Genomic DNA, 17437 nt, shown 5'->3' on the forward strand with positions numbered 1-17437 from the left:
CTTATGTGTACGTGTACTTCTCAAACATGTACATGTACAGCATGCACGCAGCAAATATATTTTAATGGATATAAGAACACAATGGACTCACTGTGTTCCAGGAGATGAGCAAGGCCTTGCACTTGGGTAGGGTCACAGTAGCTACCAGTCCTGATGCATACTCCACAAGCCGACTGTAAATCCCCCAAAATTAATATCATAGCAAGCTAAAAACAATTGTGTGCCACAGCTGATACACTATCTGAGTATGCTGAGTATGTTTACTATCGAACGTAAGCAAACGCAAAATACACAAGGGGAAAGCACCCAATTTACAGTCAGTAGCTTACCCTAACTCGTAGGGACTTCCCCTGATCACCACCCTCACTCTCCTCGTCACTATCGTCCTCGTCCCTAAAGTCTTCCTCTGGTTCAGCGTCAGAGTCATGAACCTCTGACTTCTTCTGTTTGGGACCACGAGAGCTGGTCCTGTTGTCCATTATCAGTAGAGCACGTATGCCATTATCCAAAGTAATTGCTCTATATAAATGAAAGGGTATGCTTAGAATGTTTTATGCTGTGCAACATACTTATACTCTTTCTTGTCAAACGGTGACTTTTCCACAGCTGGTGAAGAGTCCATATATCTTCTCATAGATAATTATTAGAGTTATAGTGTGTTATCTATAATGAATTTTATATTAAAGTTAGCTTATCTATATAAAGTCACTGAGAAGAAAAGACTTATTTACATGCATCTATTGTTGTTATTTATTGTATTATGTGGCTTACCAGGACCTCAAGAAAGAAGAAAATTGATTCTTTCAGGATCTGTAGTTCAGTGTATATAATATCTAAGAAGAAAAGACCTGTGTACATGCATATTGTTATCTATATTGTTATATGGTAGTGTTTTGTGGCTTACCAGGCCCTCAAGACAAAGATGATTCTGCCAGGAGAATCTGGATCTGGATCTTGGATATCACACGTGGGGAATGAGCGCGCATGCGCATTACATCCACAGGAATAATTAAAGGGTGTGTCCAAAGAGATCAATTTCACAAATGGCTACTGCTAGCTAACAGATGTTTTCTGAGTATTGTAGCTAACAAAAAGCTAGCGCTTTAGTGCAAGGCTGGATAACTCATATGTTGAATAGAAAGTTTGTGCGGACAGATGATGCTATGAAAGATTCTGAAGAGACTGCAACAGCCTTCAATGTGAGTCAAACTAGCCATAACTCGAGAAAGAAGCTTTAGTTTGCTAATCCACGAATCAAAATCCAAGAGAACGTGGCTAGAAGCCTATAGAAGCTGTTAGTTTTCGTCGCATTGCAACCGTTGAGCAGTTATAGCTGGAATACACACACAGACAGACAGACACACACACAGTCAGCTTTACTGTATCCTTCGTGCGGCTACGCCTCGAGGCATAATTATAAGGAGATCACCACAGAGACCATGTCCGGGAGAAGTGCAAATACCACCATAGGTGCTAGGCTTGATGTTGCTGCCAGTGGTCTCTGGGGAGGCAGACGGGAGAGAACCCTGATCAGGGGCGATCCTAGGATTCAGTCAATGAGGTAGCCTCGAATCCAGGCCGATTAAAATATGTATTTTAATCGGCCTGGTCTCGAGGCTATCAATGAGGGTGCTCACTGCGCGCGAAGCGAGCCGCAAAATATAAACCACGCCCCCTTTTGTCGGCGACGCCCACTGTTTTCTAGATGGTGCACAGTACTGACAGTAGTACTAAATTAAAAGTACTGACAGTATAATATACAGCTAGCTACTACAGCTACAGTGCCATCAGCAAGTCAAGAATGTTTATGACCAGAAGCTCAATTCGCCTGGGATGGCAAACTCTAGCCAACTCTTCTTAAGGTATGTCAAATGTCAATGCAATCATGTCTAGTCTAGTCTCTGTGTAAATGTACATAAGTGTGCAGGATTGGTTATTTATGCATGTTATACTGACATTAGCATGACATTATATGTATAATTGCATAACATCCCCACATTATACATGTAACATATAATGTTGATATAAAAATGTATAATGTGCATAATGTCACATTCATACAAGTGATGTAATAATTATGACATTATGCATTTTATACTTGATGTATAATTGTTATGCATATTGTGCATAATGTCACATTTTAGTAAGTGGTGTATATTATGCATAATATGCATAACGTCAAATTTTATATTTGATGTATAATTGAGCTGCATAATGTGTGCATAATGTCAAATAATTATTTTAATTGTGTATAATATGCATAATATGCATAATGTCAAATTTGTGAGATCCAAGTTGGGATGTGTTGGTGTTACGGATATAGAGTTTGGCTACAGGTACACTTAATTGTGTATGTATATTACGCATATAATGTGCATAATTTCGGGATTATGGGCGGTTATAAGGGTACACTGCATGTAAAAAATGGTGTGTGGTTTTGACGCAAGTGCGTGACTATTGTGGCAATTATCAGGAAAATCGCATGAAAAAACGCACGTTTGCCACAATAGCCACGCACTCTGCGTCAAAACCACACATCATTTTTACAGTGTATATATGCGCACTATAGCTATATAAGAGGTTAGGTAACGGTATGGGTAAGGTAAAGGGTTAGGGATAGGGTTATAGGGCATAAAGTTATGGGGTTATATAGGGTAACAGGCTAGGGGGTCAGGGTCAGGGTAAAGGGTTAGGGTAAGAGATTAGAGTTAGGGTAAAGGGGTTAGAGTTAGGGTAAAGGTAAAGGGGTTAGAGTTAGGGTAAAGGGGTTAGAGTTAGGGTAAAGGGTTAGAGTTAGGGTAAAGGGTTTGAGTTAGGGTAAAGGGGTTAGAGTTAGGGTATAAAGGGGTTAGGGTAAAGGGGTTATATAGAGTTAGGGTAAAGGGGTTAGGGTTAGGGTAAAGGGTTAGAGTTAGGGTAAATTAGGGTTAGTGTTAGGGGTTAGGTGGGTAAGGTTAGGGTAAAGGGTTAGGGTAAAGGGGTTAGAGTTAGGGTAAGGGATTATAATATAGGTGTTATGCACATTATATACACTGGCACAGTTGTGCATAAGTGTGACATTATACACGTTGACTTTATACTGTATAATGTCTAACATGTGTATAACACTGTGTATAACATGTGTATAACGTGGTATAATTATGCATGTTATGCACATTATACTGGTATTGAAAGAATACTGACTATCAAAACAATGACATCATAACTGAAATAGTATAAGACAATGCACGAAACTGATTCACATTATACTTATTATACTAGATTATGGTGGTAATTTGTGACTTTATACATCACTCTATGCAATATAACATGTGTATAATGTGTATAGAACCATGTAAAACCTCTATGTGTATAACATCCTAAAGTATAAATAGTATAAATAGCCAATCCTGCACTGCTCTCTAAATGTAGAAGTGTAAGTGATGATAAACGTTTGTTCCTTTGCTTGATCTGACGACAGTCTTGATTCTTTTCTTTTCAGGCCACTAAAAGATTGATCAGCTTACCAGGAGGTGACAGGCAGCGTACAAAGTATGACCACCAGTACCTTGATGTTGAGAAAAAGAGACTTTGTAGTTTACATTGCAAACATTTATTAATTAATTTTTATTGTACATACATGTAGGCTTATACATTCATGTACCTCATGTACCTGGATCCAAGAACCTTGTTGTGCTGCATGTTGTGAGGCAAGCTCAAGTGTTCTATGTGTTTGATACAGCAAACCACTTCCTGCTGCCTAGCCTTATTATTGAGCCCCTCCCCACTCTTTACTAGTTCCCATGGATATTGCAGTAACGATCGAAGATAAGTAATTTTTTTAGGCCAGCTTAGCTAGCTAGCTAGATATATCTAACTGGTATAAAGTTATTGTAACTATCACTATTAAGCTGTAGCGGATAGCTGCAGTAAGTGTAGCTTCCTTCTAGCCAGCCAGTGATGGTTGAACTATCTACTTGAGCTTCTCTGAGTCTGGATAGGGTGCTGGAGCACCAGAGTCTGGATGGGGGTGCTGGAGCACCCTAAGCACCACCCTGTGTACCCCCCTGCTGATGGACGTCAGAGTCTTCAACCCTTTTGCTCCCTCAAATCGCAACACAACCCTAGACCAATGCTTCAGGAAGCACGAGAGGGAAAAGATCCGTGCATACGGACAAAGGGTGAAAGAAGTGGAGCACGCTACTTTCGTCCCCATTGTGATGTCTGCGACTGGCGGCTTTTCAAAACAAGCTATAAACTTCTACAAACGACTGGCCTCCCGGCTAGCAGATAAATGGGACCAACCCTACAGCACCACCCTGCACTGGCTGAGATGCTCCCTCTCTTTCAGCCTGCTCAGGTCCGCCATTCAATGCATACGTGGCTCTCGTTCATCAAGAGGCCACGCTATGAAGATGTCACCTGTGGACCTGGTTATAGCAGAGGCCAGCTTGTAAAAACTAACAAACTAACTGTTCACCTCATGCATGTACACACTATTTTACATACACTGTTCTTTGTTTTATTATTTTATTATTTTATTATTCTATATAATTATTATTATTATTTACTTGCTTCCACCTAATTATAGTAACAACAGGATCTAGGATTGGAAACGGGATCACGTGCGACCATAGATGAAGGGAAGAGCAGAGGAGGTACGACATCCGCGTGTCATCCGCATGTCTTTAACCATAACTCTTCAATCTATGCTTTAACACACACATTCCGAACTTTGACCTAAGGAATGTGTGTCTAGAACGTTTCCTTTGACACGCGGATGTCGTACCTCCTCTGAGGGAAGAGAAAGGGATTGGAAACGATGGGCGTGGTTGAATCCAGGCGTGTTACGGTGATGTAATCATTATTTAGGAATACATTGCGCGCGAGATTGGCGCCAATAAGAGAAGCTGCTGTGGCAGTGAATCAAAGCTTGTCTTCTTCTCATCAAAGGGCTAACATGGTAAGATATCTTGCACAGGTCATATTAGAAGTCATAATAGACAAGCTAAAATAGTCAGAATGCTGAGAAGTCTGCTTAGACCTGGTAACTTCTGACAGGAATAATAATACACTGAAAATACACTTCCACGATAAGACTGAAGAGTTTTGAGCTCAATAAAGGAATGACTACGGTCTCTATTCACAGGATAATGAAAAGGATTAGAATGAGATACTGCTTTAATTAAGTTCTATATAGTACAACTTCCATGTATTAAAAATTGGTTGTTTTAAAATAAAAAAAATAATGATGATATAGACATACATTTGTAGTTGGTTCATGATCGGTAAAAGTTATTATCAGAGGACTTATCAAAGGACACAATGTAATATTAGAATCACTTGAGGACTTCGTTTGCACTTCCATCTTTGGCACACCAAGCCAGCCGTCTATCTCTTGCAGCTTTTCCAATGTCGATATCTCAGTGGCGGATCCAGGAAAAATGAAAGGGGGGGTCCAAACTAACTAGTGCCCAGCGTAAGTAATGAAAGTCGCGCGCAGCGCGAAATTTTTAATAAAAGTTACTCATGTAGGGTACTAATCTAGGCAAGACAAAATAATAAAGAGTACAACAAGAAAAACAAAAACAAAAATTATACAAAAGGAAAAATATACTTGTTAGTCCATTTGGCATAAGTGTGCCTCGGCCGACACCAAATCCATTGGTGGGATGGTCTTGATGGCACAACCACGGGACCGGGAGCCTCGAACACATTGTATAGCAGATCTGATTAAGCGCGAAATTTTTAGGGTTACGCCCACTTCCGGTCACACGTGACTAGGGAAAATCCCATGCTCAGCCAGGGGAAGTCCCATAATAGACTTGCGTAGAGCTGCCGCGAACAGTCAACTAGCTAGCCTAGGCTAACCTGAACACTCCTTTGGCAGTTGATACATCAAAACAACAGGTACAATCATTGAATCAAATTACAATAGCTACAAAAACTGATAAATAGCTAGCTGGTGTCATTAAGCCTTTTAAAGTTAACTTCAAAAAGGGGGGGGTCAAGGGACCCCATGGACCCCCCTCTGGATCCGCCACTGTATCTTCTTCCGTGTGGCATTCCTATTAAAAGTAAGTATACATTACAATACAGTAAAGACTATTCTCCCTTGCTTGCTGTACCTTAGGACCTTAATTAAGGAAATGATCAGTGTAGGTACATGTACTTATGATCAATCTTTAATTAAGCATATGCAAAAATTGGTAATAGATGAACGGTTAGAAATTTTGTTTGCTTTTAAGTATCACAGCAAGACTGCCTTGCTGCGTTATATGAAGCGATTGGAAAACCTTGACCTTTCACTCAGTCTTCGTATACCAATAACGTAATCATTTTTGTTAGCGGAGGAGCTTGTTCTTATTCGTACATGTGATGTGCTGCGTATACTTATGAAGTTGTATTCTAACACTTGGTCTGTGTGTTTGGTATTAATAGTGCTAGTGTGCCATCTGGCCTTTCATTCTTTTCAAGGCCTGTACATGTATACAATCATAATTATGTGTGCTTAATTAATACAGTATAATTATACGATTGTGTATAATTATACTCAGGCGTATTTTTGTACCTGGTGATTGTGATAGGGCTGACCCCTCCCTACTCCAGTCTGGACCTCCCGTACATCCGCACACAGCTGCACAAGAAGCTGGTGAGTGTATATATACAATAATTGATAAACCAACCTCTTAGCTAATACGGTTGAATACTGTATTATAATATATGAATTGGCCATAAATATCTTATTATCCAACTATAAATTATACGACATGCTGCTTAAAATCCAGTTCCAGTACATAGTTTACCAAGTATGATATTAATTTTTAGCAGCTCCAAGTACATTGTATGCTAATCAATGCACGTACACTGTACATTTGTGTGTTTCACAAAAGGAGGTATATTACCACCACCCACCCCCTCACAGACATTCTACGCCAGCAAGAGTCAGTCTGGTTTGGCTCCCGAGTCAGAGGCTGGTGACTCTGGAGTGGGCAGTATATTGCATGGCCTGATGATACTGACCTGCACACTCCCCTCACAATCAGTCAGGAGGATATACCCAGCGAGACACTCTCACCAAGACGCTCCCTCACAGAGTCTACTAATGGCTTTTCCCACAAGTCCCTCTCTCCGGAACGATTGTTGACTGACAGTCTGGTAGGCCAAGCTGCTTTGATTGCTAGTGGTCTGGTGTCCGCGTCATCGGTCAGTAGTAGTCTCACCACCCAATCTTGTACATCAAGCACTGTTGCCATGGTGGCAGCCAATGGAGTCGAAGAGTGAGGTCATGTGATGGACAATTGTCGTGAATTGAACTCATGCCTGATTTTAACAGGTCTTTTAGCTTAGGTGTTATTTGTGTATAACGGAGTAATTGGCTGTTTATTTTTATTCCCGACCAGTCAAGTATATAAACAAACCCTTATATTTGTGCAATTTCACAATATAGCCAAGTCATTAATTATCTCATCACCAAAACTTATTTATAGGAGTCATTTAATTACTGCCATGCAGCTTTCCACTAATTATTATGTGTACATTTGTGACAAAGTTTCACATTTGTTTCGATTTGATCTTGATAATTTATTAATATCCAACCATCGATTTTTGGGTCAACTTATACTGCACAAAATTTTATGAACATGATTATTATTGGATATGTTAATTTCTTAATTAATTTGCAAAATTAAAGAGCTAGTCAGCTAGAAGAGCTAGCTATATAGTCAGTTGATCATGAGACTGTGATGGATGTACAAACAGACCGGCCTTAAAGCTCTCCACACCCTCACACCCATCACAGGGTGCATCCTCACACACTCTCACAAGGGCCGCCCGAATGCCCTCAGTGGTTGGAGGGTCAACGGATGATTCGCCAGATGCAAGGTTTAAATATTCTGTACTGCATTGGAGGCAAATATTAGGGAGCATGGCTGTTGGGGTCGATGCTTTCGATCTCGTGACCTCTTCGCTTGAGTTGGCTCTGGAGACTTGGGAACGCTTGCAACCAGACACCACCTACAGAGAGGGATCATGTGATCACATATCACTGTAATTGTACCCCTGCGGGTAGCACAGGAGCATTTACTCCAGGTATCATGAAGCCATTAATAATTAATGTAGAGGCTGTATTTTGAGGGGAGAGGTGCTACTAAAGAGCATATACATGTATACAGTAAACTGTAAACAGTATGCAGCTTGGCCGGTATAGCGAGGTGGCTGCATTTCAGAAAATAGCTGCGGCTAAAAAAACGACCATACCTCGAATCTAATGACTAATTTTGCGGTTCTGTCTCGAGGATAATGAATCATTATATATATGCTCTCTATTTATGAGTAATCTGCCAAACCACACCCAAAATGTCATATCCGGCCGTAATAAACGTATAAAATTACATTGAAAACATAGTTTGGGGCAGCCAGTACTGGCCAGTGTAACGGAATAGTAAGTGGCCGCATTTCAGGGCGAGTTTTGTGCAGTAACATCTAAACCAAATGGCCGGTATATTGAAGGTGGTTCAGAGAGCCAAAATACTGAGCGTCTACTGTATATATATACATGTGTCCTTAACCAAGTACAAGTATCAAGGGCTGCATCAGAGGAGGGTGAAATCACTTGACCTTTGCTAATAAATGGATTTCTCTTCGTTCGCAGATTACTTCTAGCTACTTTTAGTGTCTGAACGCTATAATTTTATTTTTGCTCAGAAACAGAGATACAAGTCTCGAAAACACGCCGCTCATGATATCGAGGCTAGTACAAGAGCACTGACTTGTGCTTGTACAATATCTCTGCTTCTGAGCAAAATTTGCAAAAATAAAATGTAATCCCCCTACAAAATAAAACTTACAGACACTAAAGGCTTGAAGTAATCTGCAAGTGTGTCAATTAGTGACCTTAACTAGCTAAGGTCAAGGGGTTCTAGCCCCCATTGTGGCTGCACTAGCCTCTTGACCAAGATGGAGTGAAAGTGGGCGAGGCTGTATAATTATACGTATGACATTGTTTGGCAATGGAGGTTCTCCTTATCTCACCTTGACACTGAGCTTCCTGTAGTGTCTCCCCGGGTGAGTGTACCTGTGCAGCCAGTCGAGCACCTCTTTCTGACTCACACTCTCCAGCTCAGTCGCCAGACGCTCCAGGATATCGTAGTCATAGTCACAGAGGAGCACCTCTGTCCAGTTCCTCAGCACCTCATCCTCCAGTGAGATATCAGGCTCTCGCTTCTCCTGGATCAGAGAGTCCACCTGGGAAGTGGAGGGGGGGTGAAAATTACCAGAGTAAGATGTAACAAGGACATGCAACCCCAAAATACACTCTTGCAGTGCTGTGCCCAGAAGAGGCGGCTATCCATCTCAAACATTTGCCTCTTTTATATACATGTAGGCCTAAAAGGTGGTTAATTTTTGTGTCTAGAGGTGGTTAGTACCAACCACCACCGACCAGTGTGGGCATATCCCTGTGTATGTTGAAATTGTAATGGGCTGATTGCAAGGGAGACTGTTGCAATCCATCCCACACATGTATATTGTATGTGTGAGTACCTGGTCTTGGAACTGCTTGGGTGTCCAGGCAGTGAGCTCACTGTGGAAGTCGTGTACAAACTTGTTCATACACCCACTCGCATAGTCATCACTGTACGGAGAGGGGGAAAAGCACATTAATCATGTCTTTCAGTCATATAAACATGTGACCTCTTTGTTTAAACTTAAAAGCAACCTAGTACTCCAATTAATGCTACAGATGTCTTGTCCTAGAGTGGTCGTGAATGTTGACCACTACGTATAATAGTTATGAACTACATGTGCAGAGGGAAGCGGTGCATCTGCCAGAGGAGGGGAAACCCCCACCCATCCACTCACCTGAACTTGGTGGCGTGAGTGACGAGTGTGAGTGAGAGTCCTAACACTCCGTGTGTGTTGTGCTCCTCAATCCTCACCTCGTATCTGCAATGGTGGTGGAGAGAAGTCATACTTGAATGTATGGGTCGGTAGTAAGGGATGCATACAGTGATGTAGGAAGATGGTTTGACAAAGACGGGGGCTATGACTAGTAATACAGTGCTGAAAGTTACGGTGAATAAATATAAATATACACGTGTATGTAGGGTGGCTCTAACCTCCGGAGCCACCGTGGTTCTTACACCAATAACGTACAGGTACAATGTACGTGATTCCCTTACCCTAACTGTTGCTTGGTTCTCAGCTCGTTGAAGCAAGGCTCATTCATACATTCCTGTACGCAAATTGAGGCAGAGAGTGTAAAGCAACTAAACAATTGCTGGGGTTGAATTGGCCAAATGAGCAAAACATTATATTCCTAGCAATTATCAAGCATGCATTGTTATAAAGCCATTAGCCATTAGCACTGGCAGGTTTCCTGTACTACAATGAAGGTGACTCACAGACAAGAGCTCTAAGATGGCTGCATCTCTCGTGGTTCTTTGGCAGCACTGTGTGGTGGAGTGGGGGGAGGGGGAGGGGGGGTGACTAATATGAGTACTATAGTTTAGTCATAGTGTGGTACCTGGTAGTAGTCAGTGAGGACAGTGCAAGTTGAATTGGTGTTCTTGTTGTCAAGGCGATAACAGACGTTGGTATTAGATGGTAACTGCATTGTACGAGGTTTGATCTGTGTGTGTGTGTGTGTGTGTGTGTGTGTGTGTGTGTGTGTGGGGCCCGGGAGGTGTATTAAAAGATGCTGTACGTGTGAGTGTAAATTGTACATAATATGAGTTGATTGGCGGAACAAACAATGAGCTACTATTATGTTGTCAAACAAGCATGTAATAAAGTCATACAGTCTCTCCCGTGTTCAATTTTTATTATTTAACAGTCTCGTAGCCTCAGGCATGATTTGGTAAGGGGTCGTCGTTATATAAAACACATACATGTAGCATTAGAATCCCTATGTAGTACCTTAAGGTGACATATTTTCGCGTGTGCTATTTCTGCGAATGAGAGTAAAATCGCAAAAATTAGTACTCGCAAATAAATGGCTGCCCTCTTGTTTAATGTATCCAGATTGACATTTCGCAAAAAATTATACTAGCAAAATGTACAAAACTGTAAAAACGCAAACAAATCTACCTGTGAAAATATGTCACCTTAATTAAGGTATACAGGCAGCTCGTCCTCGGGCTTGTACATGTACATGTATATTGCATTACAAACAACTTGGTCTTACGCTATACATGTATCTATTGCATACATACAGTGTCAGTAATGAATTACATGTACAATTCAGAGTAGCTCACCTTTGCCTGCACATCACTGGGTAGTGGATCATAGTCTATGTGCTCAGTCAAGAAGGTCATCATCGACAACGCCTCCTACACACACAAATGAATTTTAGGTAAGTTGTGGACCGAGTAATGAATATGCCTGTAAGGTTGACAGTGACCACACTGACCTTGGGGGTGATGTTCCCCTGAACAAGAGCCTCCACAAAAAGTTGGCGCTTAAACTGATCCACAAACTCCTGAATTAGGCAACAAATGTATATGTAGTAGAGTACGGAACAAATATACAGTATGGCACAACCACTTAACACGAGGACATTGCCCTCCTTTACCATGAGTGCTGCTAGTGTGAGGTGGTCTAATGCATCGAGCTTCTCCTGTGTTGTCCAGTGGCAGTACTCCAACACCTTCAGGCGATTTATCCTGTCAAATGATACACGTAACTACATTAAGTTTTCGAATCGAAATTTCCACGATATAAAACCCATGTGTACTTCACTCACTTGCAGAGTTTCTTTGGTTTGAGTAGCTGGTTTTTCAGGCTCTTCCTTCTTTGCTCCTGCAAGGGAATGCAAAATAAACGGTAGTAAGATCTGATTTTAGTAACTGGAAACCAACCACGCACCTTGGCTGTCTTAAAGGTTTCCTCATCAGTCGCAAAGTCAGCCAGATATTTGACCAGCTCTTGAAACAGCAGCTGCAAAGGACTATGTCAGTATTGAACTACCCTCATGTGAACAGGTTTAGAATAATCGTACTTGTAGGTGATACAGGTTTACATGTACAATCATGTAGTTGGCCTTCGGGGGCTACAATTAGTGTATCAGTATTAGCTGAGGATATAGCTACATGTACATATGAGTTTGACAGTCTTCAGGCAACTATTAGACTGAAAGGAGTGTCACACTAGACAACCCCACCCTCGTGCCACTCACACCCATCTTGTGGTTGAATCCGTTGATTGTGAGAGCCACTCCAGAGTTGAAGACCTCCAGGGAGTGCTCCAACTGGGCCACTGAAGCATTGTACGCCACTGCTGTCATGTTGCGACCATAGATGTTGAGGAAGATATGCATCAGGTTGGAACTGGGGCCAGGAAGAGATGGTTTCCATAATTTAAGAATGACCCAGTGTCTACAGCTGCTACATTGTACATGTAAACACGAAACTAGGTAATTACGTAAGCATTGTTTTGACCACACACAGCCATAGGAAATACGTGTTGTGTGTACATGTGTGTACTCACTTTTCACTCTGAATAGAGAGAGGAGTCTTGAAGATCAGGCATACCCAGGCTGTGTTGTGTGACAGTGGACACAGGGTTCAGGGTTCAGGGGATCAATCATGCACGCACACTCACCTAAAGGGCAATCCTCAACACCTTTCTTGTACCAGAGTTTGTACTTGGGGCACTCTTTGATCACCACAGGATACTGCACACACACACACAGATGATACAAAGTAATACAGACGCTCGTACTTGTAGCAACACTACTGCTCTGTGTCACTGTGTGGCATTAATGGATAATTAATCTATTTGACCTTTGTGGGTGGGGAGCCGGGGTCTCCGGTTGAGAAGTCAGTGGCAATGAACAAGTTAGGACTAGGCAGGTGCAGGTCTGGATGGAGCTCTAGATCTAGAATACAAGTAGTGAATTAATGCCAAACTAGATAACATATCTTACTTTGCCACTTTGTCTTCCAGTCAGCAGGAATGTCTGCATAAAATACATACTACTAGAAGCATACCAGTGATTTGACTATACCCTCACACCACACCCTCCTCACACCCATACCACTCCATACTACTCATTCTAACCCTCGACACACCCACACCACACCCTCACCCTCGACACAGTAGCGTGTCCCAAACCACCTCTCCTTAAGCCGACACTGAGCAGTGTAGGTGGGAGACAGTGTGATGATGTTGACTCTGTCAGGTGTGAAGTGGGATAGGACGGTGGTGATGGTGGCTGGCTCATACTCATAGAGTAGGTAGTCACCAGTCAGGTAGTGCTCCACTGGATACAACTGTACGAGAGGACAGGGACATTAAACATTTGACACATCACTTGATTTAGCTCTTCCAGCTTTCTACATGTAGATCGATACATGTAAATCTGTAGAAGAATGCCAGAAATAAATGGCTGTTCAAAGCTAGACCCACAATAGGACTAAACGCAAGTAACCGTAAATATGATAAGTGAGCTAAGTTGCTAAGCACATAATCTGATCCGAGATCCCAATAGAAAATTGCGAGAAACAAAACCATTAATTGTGCGCTAAATGATGGCTTCTGGCCCAACACACCTCCATGCTCTCACAGAGAGCCTCCACAAAGTCGATGGGCTCCTGCTCCTCTCTAAAGTCAAATTCATTCTTGGAAATCCCCTGAATCTCACGAAACACCCTGCAAGGCAACAGTTGATCAGAGACAGTGAATGCATGAGCAGTAAACAACTGTAGTGGTGGAGTACTAGACTGTAGTCATTAGTGCTACGTATTGAACTATCACTACTATCCTGCTACTATTGACAGCGCACACGACACGTACTGTACCTACACACATCATGACATGTACCTTTCCTGTGGGCCAACTTCCGTGAGCATCTTTATGTACTGGAACACCAGCGTGATACACTGCACACAGAGCAAATCAAAGTCTGTTATATATACACTTGTGCACGTGCAACAATGCCAGCAGATACATGTACTACTGTACTACTGATATGTAGTCCAGTTGACTTTTGGACCCACTGCCCCACCCTAGCCCTACAGACACCACCACCCTTAAACTTGCATAATAACACCTGACCTTACTCAATGCTTACAAATGTAGGACTCACCAGGAAGATAGATTCCAATCCTTGATCCTGATTGTGTGTGTGTATGCGTCAGTATAATTATATCGTAAACTTTGTACGGGAAGTACATTGTGAAAATACCAGTGGAAAGTTGAGTGGTAGGATTTTAGAACTATTGTGTGATCATCACAGTAGAAAACAATACAGTCTATAAAGGGCACACCAACACAGTGGGTGCAACATAGAAGTAGCCTGCTAACACAGGTTGAAATACAGTCATATGCTACACTATGGAGACTTTATAGGGCGTACATGTATGAACCTAGATGTATTACAGGCTTATAATTATGCTACTACGTAGAAAATGATAACAAGTGCCCATCCCAACAGACTCACAGTGAGGGTGATGTCACAGGTGAATAGACTGAAGGCAGTGTTCCACTCGTATCCTGAGCCACTGTTACCAGCCACTAGGGCAGTGGCCAGGTTCCTGTGGGAGGGGCTAGTACTAATCATGTGCAGATTGAGTGTGCGTGATACCTTTTCTTGAGCTCAGCATACACACTTCCCTCTCCCTCGTGTCCTAGCAACCAGGACAAATATTCCACTGGCTTGCTCCTACATTTAAACATTTCGTTAAGAACAGTTAATCAATACGTATAAGTACAATACATGATTTTTCTGTTAGTTAGTTACATGAAGTACATGTATACGTACATTACATGTAGTCATCAATGCATTAACGCATTGTAAGAATGCTGTATTTGCTTTTATTAGGCAGGGGTATCATCTGCTAGGTTGTAGGTGACTAACCCGTAGTGCTCCATCAATGGTGGTAGTGCCCAAGTGAGCCTGAGTTTGTGAGTATCCTTCACCGGGATCACCTTATAGAGACGAGCGAATGTGGCCTCATCAAACACATCCTGGGAAAAGAATTAATTGCTTGATTTTAGTAAATGCCAATTGAATCATTTACGTACCTTATTGTCCGACATCAGAGGTACTTCCAGTCCACTACAGAGTACAATATAAGAGGTACATGTACGTATACACACAATGCAGAATGTTGTTTTAGCTAAGCTAGCTATAAAAAAAAACCTACATGTAGCTGAGCTGGTCAGCTAACAGTCATACATACTTGTGAGGGACGGCTGAGAATGACTGCCTAGTCCATTGCTCCAGAGTGTCCAGAGGATCTGAATAAAGATAATAAAATAGATAATGGTTAAAAAATAACGTATTAATTACAATGTACATGCACAACATGTACATGTAAGTACGTAAGGTACGCTAGTCGAACACAGAACAATCCATAGGAGGTACGGTACGTTCATGTACAACATTAGACTAGTTATTTTATTCATCGATTAGTACAATTACTGTCTACTCACAACAAGACATGACGACCACTGTCATGTAGTGAGAGGAGTAGTGTCTCTTATAGTAGGTGTTGAGAGCCTTGTGCAGATCCACTCCATTCTTACGAGGCTGCTTCTTGAGGGAGTCTCTGTTGCCCCACACAAAGTTGGTGAACGAATGTCCGGGTCGAGCAACACTGGCTATGAGGCGCTCCAAACGATCACCGTCGTTCTGTACAGCTGTCTGGAACTCTGCACAGGGGAGGGTTTAACATACATGTAATCTGACAGAAGGCTTGTACATGTATACAGTGATGAAAGGTCACCCATGGGCAGACCAACATGGTAATAAAGAAGTGGCCTACTAACACAGATGGAAACACATGCTATGGAGACTTTGTGGCCTGTTAACCTGACCGTGTATGTACTAGAGGGTGACCTGCCGTGGTGACTCAGACAAGTGCACTACTGACCATTGTCCACTGCCTCTATCTCTCTGTCCAGACTTTGCTTGAGTAGACTGGGGGACGCAAAGAAATGGGCAAACCTAGAGCAGAGGGAAAAACAGTAACAAGATATATGTAAGAAACACACTTATTCTCTATAATAATTATAGTAGATAGCTAAATCAATCAGCTAGCTGCATTCACACTAAACTGACTAGTAACACAAGCAGACACTGTATACGTCATGCTGAGCTCACATGTCCAAGCCCTCCTGGAAGTACTGAGGGTGAACCGAGAACTGGAATACTGTCTGTACAAGAGAACGTGGATTGTGGATTAAGATAATAATTATTAAGCACTTAATTCTCTTAAACGAGTCTACTGACTACAAGTACATGTATTGCACGTTGTTGGAACTCTTGAGAGCCATACAGTAATCACTCCATGTGACAAGTACGTACTTTTTCATAGTCTGTTGAGGCATTGTCGAATCCACCGTGCTTGCTGGTGAAGGCATCAAAAGTGTTCTCCCCGGGGTACTTCTCACTGCCCATGAACACCACTGCACAATCAAACACAGGCAATAAAACATAGCCGTTAACACGATCGAACACATACGAATGGTCTCACCAAACTAATTATAGTACGTACATGTAGTACATGTACATTGAAAGAAGCGAGAATGATTAACAGTTGTACATGTAGAACATATACATGTAAGCGTCGTGTCCGTGGTTACTCAATCATTTGTCTTCACACCGTGGGGGAGCCGTACGCGTATTTCTCAAACATGCACATGTACAGGCACGCAGCAAATTTATTAATGGATATATAAGAACAGTAACACAATGGACTCACTGTGTTCCAGGAGATGAGCAAGGCCTTGCACTTGGGGAGGGTCACAGTAGCTACCAGTCCTGATGCATACTCCACAAGCCGACTGTAAATCCCCCCAAATTAATACATGTTACCTGTGTGTACACGTACACAACAAGCCTACAATATTATTATTATGTCTCCTGCAATGCCAGCATAGTGCTAGCTGAGCCACTACGACGCACTATCTGAGTATCACTATCTGAGTATCTCTACTGTCGAACGTGTAAAGGTAAACACAAGATACACAAGGGGAAAGCATCCAATTTACAAGCTTACTCTAACTCGTAGGGACTTCCCCTGATCAGCACTCCTCCTCTCAGTCTCCCCACCATCCACACCCTCACCACCCTCACTCTCCTCGTCACTATCGTCCTCGTCCTCGTCCTCTGAGTCTTCCTCTGGTTCAGCGTCAGAGTCATGAATCTCTGACTTTTTCCGTTTGGGACCACGAGAGCTGGTCCTGTTGTCCGTTATCAGTAGAGCACGTATGCCATTATCCAAAGTAATTGCTCTATATAAATGAAAGGGTGGCTTAGAATATTTTATGCTGTGCAACGTACTTATACTCTTTCTTGTCAAACGGTGACTTTTCCACAGCTGGTGAAGAGTCCATTCTCGATCTTCTTGATCTTCAGAATAAACTGCTGAGGCAGCAGGTTTGCCATGCTGCCTGTTTGTTTATTGTGTGTTCCTGTAACGACCTAATTATCGGAGCAGAACACCACAATAAC

The 17437-nt window shown here is 42.1% G+C and overlaps 2 protein-coding genes and 1 long non-coding RNA gene across 4 annotated transcripts in view; 1 reads left to right on the forward strand and 2 right to left on the reverse strand.

Annotated features, from left to right (window-relative positions):
- LOC135335357 (nardilysin-like) overlaps positions 1-1098 on the reverse strand; it is an 81420-nt gene extending 80322 nt beyond the window's left edge. The window contains 5 exon segments of the mRNA XM_064530825.1: positions 92-173; positions 330-519; positions 570-626; positions 772-848; positions 905-1098. Coding sequence (XP_064386895.1) covers positions 92-173; positions 330-519; positions 570-622 — 325 coding nt within the window. The 5' untranslated portion in view covers positions 623-626; positions 772-848; positions 905-1098.
- Positions 1099-5767: 4669 nt separating this feature from the next.
- On the forward strand, positions 5768-7619 carry LOC135335366 (uncharacterized). The gene is made up of 3 exons (XR_010394488.1): positions 5768-6056; positions 6537-6631; positions 6905-7619. It is a non-coding gene; the product is annotated as an uncharacterized LOC135335366 (long non-coding RNA).
- On the reverse strand, positions 7563-17404 carry LOC135335356 (nardilysin-like). Of its 2 annotated transcripts, none has more exons than XM_064530824.1 (33): positions 17267-17404; positions 16989-17217; positions 16686-16767; positions 16289-16389; positions 16085-16137; positions 15855-15928; positions 15415-15633; positions 15162-15219; positions 15004-15037; positions 14837-14946; positions 14564-14641; positions 14420-14513; positions 14066-14092; positions 13801-13859; positions 13530-13629; positions 13067-13250; positions 12905-12937; positions 12762-12856; positions 12580-12652; positions 12466-12514; positions 12155-12305; positions 11845-11916; positions 11723-11778; positions 11552-11642; positions 11390-11458; positions 11235-11309; positions 10505-10609; positions 10383-10430; positions 10161-10213; positions 9841-9924; positions 9523-9613; positions 9013-9225; positions 7563-7995 (listed from the first exon to the last, which is right to left on the reverse strand). In XM_064530824.1, the coding sequence occupies exons 1-33, from the start codon at positions 17317-17319 to the stop codon at positions 7696-7698; spliced, it is 3213 nt and encodes a 1070-aa protein (XP_064386894.1). In that variant the 5' UTR covers positions 17320-17404; the 3' UTR covers positions 7563-7695. The 2 variants fall into 2 exon arrangements, with proteins under 2 accessions (XP_064386894.1, XP_064386893.1); XM_064530823.1 differs by having other exon boundaries at positions 16983-17217.
- Positions 17405-17437: the final 33 nt, after the last annotated feature.

This window comes from Halichondria panicea, chromosome 4, assembly GCF_963675165.1.
Source record: "Halichondria panicea chromosome 4, odHalPani1.1, whole genome shotgun sequence".
Lineage (NCBI taxonomy): Eukaryota > Metazoa > Porifera > Demospongiae > Suberitida > Halichondriidae > Halichondria > Halichondria panicea.

Bases quoted from the DNA above. Each gene is read 5' to 3' on its own strand.
- LOC135335356 (XM_064530823.1), bottom strand. From the start codon at position 17,319: ATGGACTCTTCACCAGCTGTGGAAAAGTCACCGTTTGACAAGAAAGAG. The intron at 13,251-13,529 runs GTGTGTTGGGCC...CCTCTCGTACAG, and splicing joins CTCTCTGTGAGAGCATGGAG to TTGTATCCAGTGGAGCACTA. The intron at 12,938-13,066 runs GTGAGGGTGTGG...TATTTTATGCAG, and splicing joins GACACGCTACTGTGTCGAGG to ACATTCCTGCTGACTGGAAG.